General features: G+C 44.5%; 1 protein-coding gene across 3 annotated transcripts in view; it reads left to right on the top strand.

Annotated features, from left to right (window-relative positions):
- The window catches only part of TRIO (trio Rho guanine nucleotide exchange factor), a 365,439-nt gene that overhangs the window by 260,200 nt on the left and 91,425 nt on the right, over positions 1 to 13,814 (top strand). For all 3 annotated transcript variants that reach the window (XM_055245954.2, XM_063619580.1, XM_055245955.2), the window contains exons 32-33: positions 1,710 to 1,852; positions 2,436 to 2,535. In XM_055245954.2, the coding sequence (XP_055101929.1) occupies positions 1,710 to 1,852; positions 2,436 to 2,535 (243 nt within the window). The remainder of the gene's footprint in view (positions 1 to 1,709; positions 1,853 to 2,435; positions 2,536 to 13,814) is intronic.

The raw sequence follows: 13,814 nt of genomic DNA, 5'->3' as shown, positions 1-13,814 counted from the left end.
GTAGAGGTACCGTGCTGCTGGTGTGTGCGCTTATGGTGGTGGAGAACGTGATGGGAATGGTGGTAATGGCGATGATGATGTCCCAGTAGTTGTAAAACAAAATTTTGGAAAGGAGAATTTTATTTTTAAGTCTTAAACAGATTGCGACTACCCAGAGTATGAAATGAACTATCCCTTCTCTTAGCCAGGTAGGACCTTGGTATTTAGTACTTTACCTCAATTACCTTTCTCTTACTATTTCTGAAAAACTGACATCCTTTTTCCTTGTTTAATTTCTTTAAGGTTAGGAGAATTACTCTCTCTAAGCGTAACGATCAATTCATATGATAATTTTCTTTATTTCTGAACCATATTAACAATTTTCCTCAGTTGTTGCCCAACTCTGCCAGATGTTCTTTTGCAGGTACTTCTCTTTAGTTGACCTTCCAAATACTTTTATCAGGCATTTAAATTCCAACCGATTTGTAGTTTTTAGAAAAGTTTCTTCTCCTGAGTCACTTACTTTGCACACCCGTTGCCCGGTCACCCTGCCTCCTTCCTGTCCCCTCGCCAGAAGACATTGGTTTTCCTGCTGTCCTATGTCACCCCGAGGAAGAGGGAGCAAGAGGCTGCCTTTACCCATCATTTTTTTCCCTGTCACTACCTGTTAGTAACGTTGAAGACGTGTCCTCTGGTTAAAACGGTTTCTATAGAAAGAGGGTGATCAATTTTAATATCCTTTCCCAACATGGGCTTTGATTTTCTGTTTTCAAAAACAGGATACACAGTGAGAAATGCTGGGTGCTCCCCACTTTGTGACCTGATGTACGATGAGTTATGACAGTTAGGTTAATTATAACTGCAGGGAATTATGCTTATATCATAGGAGGTTGATATCTTCTGTGAGGAAATTAGAAAGCTGTTAGTAAGGCCCAGAACATGCAGAAAGAAAAAAAAAATAACTCCTTTGAGGCAGAGTTAAAAAAAAGTCTGGATCAAGTGATGCCGCACATGCTCAGTCCGCAGGTGCTTGCTAAGAATCTAGTCTGTGTGGTTCTCAGAGGACATTTCTTGAGAGTTGTAATGGAGTCAAGGTGAATCTGCCATCAGGGATTGGCAGTTGGTGAGCTTGGAATGTTGGGCACATTTCTTCTGTCCACACCTCAGTTGCTCATTTAGAAGTCAGGGCTGCGGGAGTCTCCCACCCGGAGCGTCCTGATGGGAGTGGATGACAGCATGCGGGAAGCCCTCGGCCAGGCACAGGGGGCTGGAGGTGGCGGCAGCTGCGCTGCTGTTCCCTGAGTCCAGCAGAGGAGGCCGCAGGGCTGTGGGGATTTGTTCAGTTTCCTGCTGGCAGTTTGCCTGCTGCTGACCAGTGCACAGTGTTTGCCTCAATAGCCTCAAAGGTGTTTTGGTGGCAGTGAGGTTGGCTGTGTTGGTTTATTTGCCCAGGGCTGCTTAAAAGGTCTTGGGGCTGGAGAATGATGGATTATTGCAATAGTCAGAGATCTGGAGTAATATACGTGCTATAAAACAAAAAAGGTTTTGATGAAAACATTTTTAAATAGTCATTTATTTGGTAGCATATTAAACATCGGATGTGGTTGTTTTTCTGCTGAAAAGTCATTTTGAAAATAGAAACTCAAGGAATGCAGGAAACCTGGGTGTGGTTAGTGCAAGATCTGGAAAGGGCCCTTCCGTATCCTAAGCAACGCTAACACCTTGTTAAGGCTTCCAGTATAGAGAACAAGCAGGACTGGATAAAGCATATCCGCGAAGTCATCCAGGAGCGGACAATCCACCTGAAGGGAGCCCTGAAGGAGCCCATTCACATCCCCAAGACTGCTCCCGCCACAAGACAGAAGGGAAGGAGGTGCGTGCCTGGGCGCCACTGGAGGTTTGTGGATGTGGGAGAGAGGGGCGAGGCGGTGTTAGCTCACCCTGCTTCAAAAATCCTTTCTCTCAAACATTTTGAGGAATATGTTTTTAAAACTGCCATTTGTGGATAACATCATTCTTAGTAATGAAACTGCTTTGTCAGAGATAAGAGCCTCTATTGTTTTAGAGTAAATGAAGGGCTGTATGCAAACCTCTCATTGTTTTTGCCTTTCTCACCCCGAGCATCATACAGGGCACATGTGTAAATCATGCACATGACCTTGGATAAGTTATAAAGCATCGAGATGTTGTTGTTTTCTCATTTTTCAAATGGCAACGATCATATCAACTATATTTTATGGTGATGGGAATCCAACAGGATGATATATTTTAAACACTCAGCACAGTGCCTAGCAGAAAGCCTGTGTTCAGTGAAGGGTGCCTTAACCATTGTCCACATCCTGGCAGCAGCAGGCACTCGTGAAGGCTGATATGCACCTCATTAAACAAATCAGTTGCTTCTCCAGTGACTGCCAGCTCAGCAGCGTCAGGAACTAAAGGTTTCTTTGCACCGCCAGGGATGGAGAGGATCTGGACAGCCAAGGAGACGGCAGCAGCCAGCCTGATACGATTTCCATCGCCTCACGGACGTCTCAGAACACGCTGGACAGCGATAAGGTGAGTCATTGACGGCACTTTGTGTGTGGAGGGGAATGTGGCTAGTCTCTGGTCAAAGCAGCCCCCTCCTTTCTGTTACTCACAGTTTGTCCTCAACATTTTCAAGCAGTTGATACGTGCCAGGAGTAGTGCCAGGATCCCGTGGTGGGGCAGAGACTTGGGGGATTGGGGTGAGAAGACTTGAACCCTGAGGATTCAGGAGAAATCATTCAACTCTTTCCATCCTGCCCTTTGCCGGTGCCAAGGGTGTTACGGGACATTTGAGGGCAGCATACTTAGACTTTTTAATCTTACTCCTAAGCAGAAGAACCTATCATTTAAAATAAAATCCTACACAGAACACCAGCATATGTTTTAATTTAGGATCTTTAAGATGGACAGCACCCCTCCAGTGACTAGGAGAGACACAAGATGGAAATAAAGAGTGTTGCTTACAGGTTCTGGGGATCACACGGCACCCCTGGAGGACAGGAAGCATGTGGGGAGAGAGGAGTCCTTGGGCCAGGTGCCTTATTGTGTCCAGGACATTATCCAAACAGGTTTGGCACAGGGTATCTCAATCAGTGGGCTTAGAGCAAGCAGGCACGAGTTTCAGGAGGTCATGCTGTGACTAGGAAGTTGTCACTCTGGCATATCTGCACAGTCCACATGAGGTGTGAGTGTCAGCAGGGCCAGTTAAGCAGGTCATATATGGCTATCCCTTAGAGGAGTGGTCACCAGAAGGAAGTTCTGTGAAGCAGAGATCAGGACCTACCACATTGAAGGCCTGGGAGGAGATGCTCCTGTTATGAGAAAGTCCAGCTTCTCGGGGTTCATAGTGATGCCAAGGCAGCGTAAAATAGTAAGAACTCATGGCAATGTAGAAGCGGAGCTGCTCTGATGGAAGTGGGGGCTGTGGCCTTGAGATGCCCTCTCAGAACCATAATGTGCAGCAGAACATAGAAAACCTGCCCTGGAATTGGCAACAGTGATGACCACTGTGAGCTAGATCTGATTTTTATCAAAAAAGTTTGTATAGGTATATCTTCTTCAGAAGCAGCCTAGAGTGTCTCATGATTTTGTCTGATATAATAAAAAAACCCACAAAGTAAATTGCTAGTAGAATTTGGAATCCTGGGTTTACGTGATGGACAAAAGACAAAATGTTCTCTGTCAGCCAGTGGGGAACGTAGATCTTAATGAAGTCTTCTGTTCCTGCCAAGACTAGTGTGTTCTGTTATATTCCTAGAATGCTAGACTGAATTCTTTTGTTAAAAATTGACAGTAAATAGGGGGTTTATTTATGAGCCCAGAATTACTGAGCTTCTCATTCTCCAATACAAGTCAGACCTCATTTCATGAGATCTTTGTCCCCATCATGAGACCCGGGAGTCTATTCTCTGCACATCATTTCCGCAGCCCACTCATTGGTAGGAGGGAACAATGCCCTGACCTCACCGTCCTTAGGAGTTGATTCAGACAGACGACAGAGTCCAGTATTTGGAAGGTTATTTCCATGGCACATCTTTTAGTCCCAGACTGGCCTTTTCTGACTTGGTTTTGCAGAAGGTTTCATGATACGTAGTGTTCTAGTTTCTAGGACAGGAGTCAGTAGATTTAAAATCTTGCTCTGCTGCAGTGATTCCATTTTCAATATCCTAGTTTAAGTGATTAGATTTTTTTCTCATTATACTTTTTGGGTTCACTAAACAATAGGTCCTAGAACTTAGAGTGGTTAGAATGACAAGACCAGAGAATAAAAAGAATTTCTCATTTTATTTTGTTCAAGGCCCTATGTATTGGCATTCAGCAAATATTTCTTGGCATGTAGTAAAAAGAAATAAGATAAATGACATGTTCAGGCATCTGATGCCTAATAGCATTTCTCCCCGAGACCCCACCTATGGCCATTGAGGTTAAAGAAATAAAGTTTGAGCTTGGAAACACTTTGTTAGAGTAATATTGATAAATTTTTTATTTTATTTTACTTTTTAATAAAGTTATCAAGGGGATTATCTGGTGAATTTACGTGAGGCTGCCACCTGAAAGGAAAGTTGAATCATAGTTGCTCAAGTGTGTGGGAAAGTGGCCTGCATTCAGGGCATTTCCAGACCATTTGACATCACCGTTAAGCCCCAAATTCCCATTCTTAAGATAAACTCCTAGGGGTCTGCTCTGGATTTACCCTAGACATGAGTTCAAAAGTTTATTCTTTTAAAAAAAAAAAAAAAAGTAAATTTTTTGAATGAAATTGCTAAAGAACTAAGTGGAAAAGTTAGCTTTGGAGGGTTCCTTTTTTGGAAGTTGGTCTAAGAGGCAAGAGTAACTTGTTTCCTTGCGTAGTTTACGGATAAATGGGTGCCTGGGAGTCTGGAAATGACCCCTCTATCCAGGAAGGGGCTCTGGAGTCTCCAGTTCATTATTCCGGACAGAGTTGCTGGTGCCACGACTTATCTCCTGCGTGTGGAGAATTCCTTGGCTGGTACCCACCTCCTCTCAGCCCCAGCACAGCCCTGGCCCCTAAGGCTCATGGCTGATTGGGATTCCCCAGCAGCTTGAACAGAAATAAGTCTCTATCCTGGAGTTAGGAGTAGTGAAATTAGCACGACTTCACATCTGTTATAGCATATTAGGGAGGGCTTACGTGAACTGGGAATACAGCGAATTATATTTGTATCCAATGAGAGAGGAAGAATAAATCTACCAGAAAAGTATAGGTTTGCCAAAAAAAAAAAAAAAAAAAAAAAAAAAAGCATAATTTTACACTAGCAGTCCACTAGGGTATGAAAATGTTAAGAAAACTCCCTATGAGATACTCTTTATCTGTGAAGATAATTCACCAGTTTCTCTTGACGTCATCTGATGTGTTGTCCCTAAACTTCACTCCTGAGCTCAGAAATCCCTGAAGGGTCAGCCGAGTGTGCAGTGGCTCACGCCTGTAATCTCAGCACTTTGGGAGGCCAAGGCGAGCAGATCACAAGGTCAGGAGATCGAGACCATCCTGGCTAACATGGTGAAACCCCGTCTCTACTAAAAATATAAAAAATTAGCCGGGCGTGGTGGCGGGCACCTGTAGTCCCAGCTACTCGGGAGGCTGTGGCAGGAGAATGGTGTGAACCCAGCAGGTGGAGCTTGCAGTGAGCCAAGATCAGGCCACTGCACTCCAGCCTGGGAGACAGAGCAAGACTCCTTCTCAAAAAAAATAAATAAATAAAAATAAAAAGAAAAAGAAATCCCTGAAGGGTCTCTCCTGCCAGTTCCGCCATCGCCTCTCCAGCCCCGCTCCTGGGAGGCTCTTTCTTACTGAGGACCGCAGCCTGCCATGCAGCGATGCTCACCCTGGTATTCTCATGGTTGTTAACCATCTTGAAGGAATGACACTCCAGACTCAGTTTCTTAAACAGACCTGGCGAATTTTCTTAATGCCACTTGCTGAGAGCATCGGTCCTTAGTAGGCTCTAAAGCACAGAAAGGATGAAATGTCGTCTCGTGAGAACAGAACCACAACAGGTGTCTTATTCTGTCCTGGAGACCCGCATTTGGGATTAAACGGCGTATGAGACTTGCCAATCAGTCAGAATTTGGAGAGGACGTACCCATGCGGCCTTACAAACAAGAAGGTGCACGTTTGCTGCCCACATGTGCCTGCGTTTGTGTGTGCTCTGCTTCTGTGAGGTTTTCTCTTAGCCATCTCCCTCCTTATGCCTCTCCAATAGAACAGTTGAGGGTCATTAGATGACTCAAGAATACATTTTGAAAATCAAGGACTCCATCCTTTCCCTAGTCAGTTTGCAAAATGCACTGTCCCTCCGAACTAAGCTTAACCAGCAACCCCATCTCCGGTGACGGTAATTTTCCTGAGTCTCGAAGTTCTTTCTGCCCTACGTAGTTTAAGTTTAAGCAGCCTCTGATAATGCAGGCAGATGGATCTGGCAAGGGAAATCACTTAACGACATTCTGTCTGTTTGACTTAATTTATGATGTCTGTTATTAGTTAGTTGTTATCATGGAATTTGGTTTCATTTCAGAAACTGGGCGGGGGGATGTTTTTGACTCGGCCTCTTGGAGAATTCTGAAGGCAAAAGTTATCTGCCAGGGCTGTTAGTAATTCTCAGATGAGGCACACAAGGTTTAGGGAGAGTCTGAAGGAGGGGCCCTGGAGACACTCTCTTTCCAGGGAGCACTGTCAGCAGAGCGGGGTTTAGCCAGGCCACGGCCGTGAGCCACAGGCCCCAGCAGCACGTTTCCTACTTCGAAAACATCAGTTTTAAAATATGCCTTCTCTTTGTTCCAGAAGTGAATTTAGTACTGATTCTTGCTGATCTCCATGGTACTTAGCCTGATACAATGATCTTATGAAAATATAATTTGGATTCCAAAGAAATCAAGCGCTTTCCAGATTCTTATCTCATCTGTCCTGAGTGCATCTCCCTGCGGTAGGGAGGAGAGCGCTGAGCCAGGCATGGGGCACTGCAAAGATCCAGGCCCTCTGCAAGGCCTCCCAGCAGCAGAGGGCCACAGCTAGACACAGAACATGCATTTAATCATCTGTCATTTTCCAGGCCTTATTATTTCATGCAAGAGCTGAATTTGGAGCTCAGTATTTTTACTGAAGAAACATCTTTAAAAATTTTTCCCTGTCTCTTCCATATTAGTCTGTGATTTATAATCATTAAACTAAAATCCATATTACAAAGAAAATAGAAAACATGGGACTCAAACTGTATTGTAGAACAAAGCATCTTGAGGCCAACATGGAAAAATGGCCGAGGCGAGATGAGGTATCCTGTGGAAAAGCTGGCCCGAGCCAGCAGAGCCCAGGTGTGAGCTGTCTTTCGAATCTTAAGCCGTATGGTTCTTATTTCTAATGAGTGAGAAATTCCATTGAGACTGATAACTTCATGTGGAACCCCTGTCCCAAGCTTATAACATGAATATATGGATTCACATATTTAAAAACATAACTGGTTTCAGTCACTCTGTTTTTAAATTCCTGAGGCAGGATCTCACTTTGTCGCCCAGGCTGGAGTGCAGTGGTGTGATCAGAGCTCACTGGAGTCCTGAACTCCTAGGCTCAAGTGATCCTTGCCTGGTCCGCCAGGTAGCTAGGACCAGGCAAGGTCTATGCCTGGCTAGTTTTTTTTTATTTTTGTAGAGACAGGACCGAACTGTGTTTCCCAGGCTGGCCTCAAACTCCTGAACTCAAGCAATCCTCCCACCTCAGCCTCTCAAAACACTGGGATTATAGTTGTGAGCCCCACTGCATCCAGCCAGTTTCAGTTATTCTTAATGAAGCCTTAGCACTGTGTTGGAGACATGAGGTTCTATGTATTGGTTTTTCTTTTCTTTCTTTTTCTTTTTTTGAGATAGAGTCTTGCTCTGTCTCCCAGGCTGGAGTATAGTGGCACGACCTTTGCTCACTGCAACCTCTGCCTCCCAGGTTCAAGTGATTCTCCTGCCTCAGCCCACCTTGTAGCTGAGATTACAGGCACGTACCACCACACCCAGCTAATTTTTGTATTTTTGGTAGAGATGGGGTTTTGCCATGTTGGCCAGGCTGCTCTCGAACTCCTGACCCCAGGTGATCCACCCACCTCGGCCTCCCAAAGTGCTAGGATTACAGGCGTGAGCCACCGTGCCTGGCCAAGATTTCGTGTATTTTCAAATTTAGGAAAGCAATCAGCTCTTTCTGTCAAGTGACATTCTACACTCCAGGAACTTGGTTGGACTTACATAAATTGCAGCGTCGAGGTAGTATGTAAAGTAGTTAATACCAATACATTTTGAAATATGGCCTCATTCACCATCTTGGGTAAGGGTATATATCTAATGATGCTTGCATTCAGCCTCCCGAGGTTGTCTTGGAATCCTGCATTCTGCCTCTATTCACCTCATGGAAGGCATAGGGCTGCACGGCCAGGCACATAGGTGCCCCACACCCTCCCCTCTGGCTGCAGCTGCTCAGAGAGGATGCTGTCTGCCTCCTGGCCAGCCCAGGGATCCGAGTTTCCCAGGACCTCAGATAAGTTTGCCCCATGCAAGCATGAAATTGAGTCATCTAATTCAGAAGCCTTTTTCATAGGATGGTGCTTATTTTAACATCCTTTATAAAGAGCACTACCAACCGCATTGACCTTCCTCTGCTCAGAGTGTACCTGGCAGTGGCATAGCATATACAACACACGTAAGAGCAGGCAATCAAAAGCGAGGATGTACCTACCAGCAAACCTCTGGCCTCTGCCTCAGCAGCTGGTGGTCTTGGGCAAGTCACCTCACCTCTCTGAACCTCAGTTTCCTCACTTGTAAATGGGGATGATAGTACTGCTCACGTATAATATATTTAGATCAGTGACTAGCATGTTCTAAGCACTGAATAAATATTCAGTTTCTGCGTCTCTGTTATACTGATGGCTTCCTCCTGCCTCACTCGGGCTGTTGGCCGGCATTGCTGCTGTTGCAGGTTACTGTCAGTTTCAGCCTCCCCTTCCTTCATCTGCACACTCGTGGGGCTACAGTGGATTTAGCTGTTGATCGTATTGTACTTGTTAGGATCTGGAAGCTGTCCTAAGAATGAAATGCTCTACTTCAGTGCCTGGCCTGATGAATTGTGGTGGCTCAACTGCAAAATTCTGTGTGTAGAATGGGCACAATTACTGCAGAAGGGGGAGAGTCTTGCGTAAAGCATCTTTCCAGCTGTTCATCTTTCATCTAGCTGCATGCGTATACAGTGACCTAATATTCAAAGGGTGGGTTCATTTATTCTCAGATATGTATTGGCCACCCACTGGGTGCCGTCCCCTTGATAGGCATTCAGCACACAAGAATGAATGAAGGAGACAGAGCCCCTCTCCCCTGGCGAGCTCTGAGTGATGGGTTCCATGTGACGTCTGCTTCCTTCTTTTACTCATCTTTGTTTTCTGTTTTTCTAAGTGATGTGGCTTTTTGTAGTATTTTTTAGATGAGTTTTTAAGTTCTCTCATAAAACCACAAACTGAATGTTATCTTTGATCATTTCAGTTACCCAATCAGAAAAACAAAATCCCCCAGGCAGAATTAGAAAGCCTCAGTTCTAAGAAAAGACAGATTTTTTTTAAGTTTGGTTAGAAATATTACAAATTAAGTGTTTGTAAAATAGTAGAGCACTGAAAAGTGCTATTTAATGTAAATTTTACATAACATGATCAAAGTTACAGTTGGAGACAGTGATAAAGTTATGATTCAGACTTGAAGCAGGTGTTTATTCTGGTTGGTCTTCCTGGTGAGGGCCCAGTCAGCTGATTAACATTAGCTGGTTGAGGTCAGCTAGTTAACATTAGATCTCAGATCATTGTCCCTCCATGAAAGACAAAAAGAGATATTTCAAATTAAGTTTCCTGAATAAAAGATGGCTTTGGTCACTCAGGAAATACAGCCAACAGGTTTCTTTGGCTAAGAAACTTCTTAAATTGTCCTAAGAAGTTTCTTGCTTTCCAGAGCCTAGGGGAGTGCACTAAGTGAGGCAGGTGTTTTTCAACTGTTTGCTTCTTCCCCGTGCTCGTTCCCTTTTCCACTTCATGGCCAAAAAGCGTTTACCTGGCACACCGCAGGGCCGCCTGTAGGGCCTGCACAGCACCTCCGGCATTTCTCACTGGGATATGCTAAAAGCAAGAATACAACGTTGGTCCAGGTGAGCTTCTGTGAACCCTCGAAGCCTAATGCATGGGAGCTGCCATGTCTCTGGTTTGCCTAAATTTTTCAGTTGTATCTTTTAAATGCAGCCTTTTTTCATCTATTTCATTCCAATTCATGTATATAACATAACACACTCAAGTCTTCCAAGATCAACTTTCACATCAGAACAGCAGTGTGTGAGCATGTGAGTAGACAGTGGAGGGACTGGCATCCTCAAACACTGTCTTCACTCATTCTTTTCCAGGTACAGTGTTGAGTATGGTGAGCTGCTGGTTTTGAAAACTTTTTTCTCACAGATTTTTTTTCTTTACTTTAATTGTGGTTAAAAAAAAAAGTAACATAAAGTTTACTGTCTTCACCATTTTTATGTCCTCACAGGTTTCTTTCTGTACCCCTAGTGTGTTGGAGCCTATCACAATAGTCCTCCTCTTTTAAACTCTAAGTGGCAGATTTTAGTGAACGCTTCTTCTTGGAATTTGGCCATATGTAAAGCAGCTTGGGCGTTGGCGTGAGCACGGAGGGCCTGTTGTTCACGTTAGAACAGCTGCTGATCAGCCCCAGTCTCCGTGAAGTTGCCCTGTGGAGAAGCTTGGGTGGGTGAGAGCCTGGGGCATAATAGCATTGATTAGGGAAATTGTTCTGGCTGCTTATAGTTGCCCTTTTTTGTAACCATTGCTAGTAATAGCACTGTACTCTAATTCCCTTTAACCAAGTAATCATTTTTTGGCCTACTCTGTGTGAAACCTTCACGGAACTGCAAGACCCTTTTGTGAGGTTTCTGAATGACTGAACTGTAGTGGGCTGTAGGATGTGACAGTTCACGGGAGTTAATACACTTTGTTCTTTAGGGGAAAATGGCTTTTATTAGGCCACATTCCCCTTTTGCTTTTGAATTGCTCTCAGAAAATTGGTCAGAACCCACCTGCAATTGATCTTTACCACATTAGACTCTTGTTCTTGAAGTAGAATTGTTTGCAGCGAAGACTGCATCACCCACCACACCAGTCTGAGAGAGCCCCCTCTTCCTCAGGCAGAGCTTGGTAATTGAAACCAGGTGTTGCCGCTGTCTATCGAGAGCCATATGTTCTTGAGCCATACATGCCTCATTGTAGTGTCCAGGGCGGGGGTGTTCGAAGGAGCAAAGGAAGACGTGACAACTCGCAGTGTGAGAAGTCCCCAGCCACATTCTTGTTAGTTACAGCCATTAACTACGTTCGTCCAAGACAGTGATATGACATGGTTTCTTTGGAAAACATGAAAAGTAGAATTCTATTCTGTGTGGTAATTGTTGAAGGTTCACATGCTTGCAACCAGAGATGAGTATTTCATTCTCTCTGGTGAAACACAGTAAGTTGTTTATTTTCAGTAATTCTGGGAAGAATTCGGAAAAGGAACCGATTTGATTTTGCTAATTGTCCATATGTCTGGGCCTAAAGAGGGACGTGGTGTAGTCTTTGGAGGAGGCACATTGGTGGTGGGTCCCTGGCCCCTGGTCTAATTAAGGCTGTTTTGTTGTCATGCTTGTTAGTCACCACATTCATTTTTTTAATAGTGAAAAGTTGAAAGATTTAAAAAAATGTGTCTTCTGATATGAATCTTGCAAGTGTTAATGTGAGTCGTGGAAAGTGAGATTTTCACAAATTGCAATCCTAAATTCAATGCATGTGGTGGGGGCCCATGATAGAAACCCATTAAATATATAGAAGCAACAAAGATACTATGAGAACTTGCACAAAATATGGTTAGAAAGAAAAGGGAATTTTTAAACTAGATAAATAAAATGGTAACTCTTTCAGCTGGGGGTAGAAATTCTCTGAAAGCCAAGACCTCTGTCAGACGCAACATACAAGATAGTGGCTGAATGTTTTCTAGTTCGGAGTTTAATTTTTCTTAAAAAGCAGTAACAATTTGCATTGCTTCCTCAAAATAGTTATTACAAGTCTTTTGTACACAACAAAGTTTTTTTTTTTTAAATTAGCAAACCTGGTTTCAAAGATGTTTTGCAGCAATAAGTTAAAAATATTCAAATGTGAGCATTGAGGCACATCCACAGGACAGATCTTCTCTGGGCTAGAAAACACCCATTTAATCCTCCCCTTAGTGGTGTGGGGCCTCTCTTTTCGGGTAAAGCCAGTTGATTTACTGGGAGATAGGAAGATTTTTAAAATAATTGTAACGCCGTTTGAAATATTATTCTGTTGTTGGATTTTCTTAACAAGTTCTCAAAAGCCTTTAAAAAGGAATTTTAATATTGTATATGATTCTTTGGCAGAACATGCTTGATTTTTATTTCTTATGGCCTGTCAAGTACACAGATGTTTCCAATAGTTTTTGATTACTCTTTAAGGGCCTAAAAAGTCAGTGCCAGAAATAAAGTCTAGCTTAATCCTCCTTCCTGGGCAGCCCCTCTCTCCCCTTCCCACCCTTCCCCCACTCGCAGCCCATGGCTTTGAGCTGTCTGGAAAATTAATAAGACTCTGGAGAATGAGGCAGCCAGAGGGCAGGTGATGAGACAGTGCACTTCCCAGCGTCTGGGAGTGGGGGCTGCTGGAAGAATGTCAGGGAAGCCCAGTGGGTTTCTGCTGGGAGCTTCTCACATGCGTTCAGTGAAGCAGCGGGTGGCATCATTGGGGAGCTGTAGCCAGACCCAGAGGCCTGGGAAGGGCAGGTCCAAGGGGCCGTGGCAATCTGGACCCTCCTTCACAGCCTGCAGACCGGTCCTGTGTTCCCAGAACAGGAAGCACCCCAGCTCTAAGTCACAGGACTAACCACTCCACGAGTGTGGTTCTATAAGGAAAGTTCTTTTCTAGGCTGGGCCTCTGCCTTTGAGCTTTTAACATTAGCATCTTTGATTGTCCAGAGACCTGTAAAATTTAGCATGGGTTTTCCACAGAGAAGTTTGTAAGACTGAGAAGGGGATTTATGAAAATTTTCCTTGTGGCCTAGCAAAGCTGATTCACTTTGTCGATACTGTGCTTCATGGTGGAAGAGTTTGGTTTTGTTTTGATCTTTGTGGTTGTCTAGTGGACATGTGTTTCTTATTCTGAATATCTGAACTTTCTCTTAAAAGACAGGCTCCTACAACAGGAGGATAATCAACAGCACAGAGCATGGCAGAGGCTCCCAGAGGTCCTCAGCACAAGGGGGCAGCCCCAGAACACAGCGGGAGTGTGAGCCATCAGAGGATGCGCGGGCTCCTGGGTCTCTGGGTGTGGGCTTGTGCTCAGTGGACTCCCAACAGGAATGTTTCCCAGCAGGAGGCTGGGCCATTTCCTCCTCCCTTCTCTCACTCCCACAGCCAGCCCCATAGCCCACAGCACACTCTTGTGTCCTTGTGGTTTGTCTGGGCTGCTGCCCTTTAGCAAGAGGCGACAGGGGAGAGCTGAGCGTCTGCAGGCTAAGCACAGGCAGAGTGAGCTCCTGAAGCCAGTGAGGAAAATCCAGGCTTTGTTTCGGGTTTTCAAATGCAGTGCCTTCATTTTTAGAGCATTTGTATCTTTTCTTTTTCATTTCACAAATACTTGAATGCTAGCCAGATGCAGAGCACAGTGCGAGGCAGGCTGAGGAGGAGCCCCACTCCTAACAGCTTCTCTAAGTCACATGCCTACCACCATTGGCACTGGCGGACT

The sequence above is a fragment of the Symphalangus syndactylus genome, chromosome 16 (genome assembly GCF_028878055.3).
Source record: "Symphalangus syndactylus isolate Jambi chromosome 16, NHGRI_mSymSyn1-v2.1_pri, whole genome shotgun sequence".
Lineage (NCBI taxonomy): Eukaryota > Metazoa > Chordata > Mammalia > Primates > Hylobatidae > Symphalangus > Symphalangus syndactylus.
The sequence above is the reverse complement of the archived record's forward strand: the minus strand, read 5'-3'. Positions and strand labels throughout refer to the sequence as shown.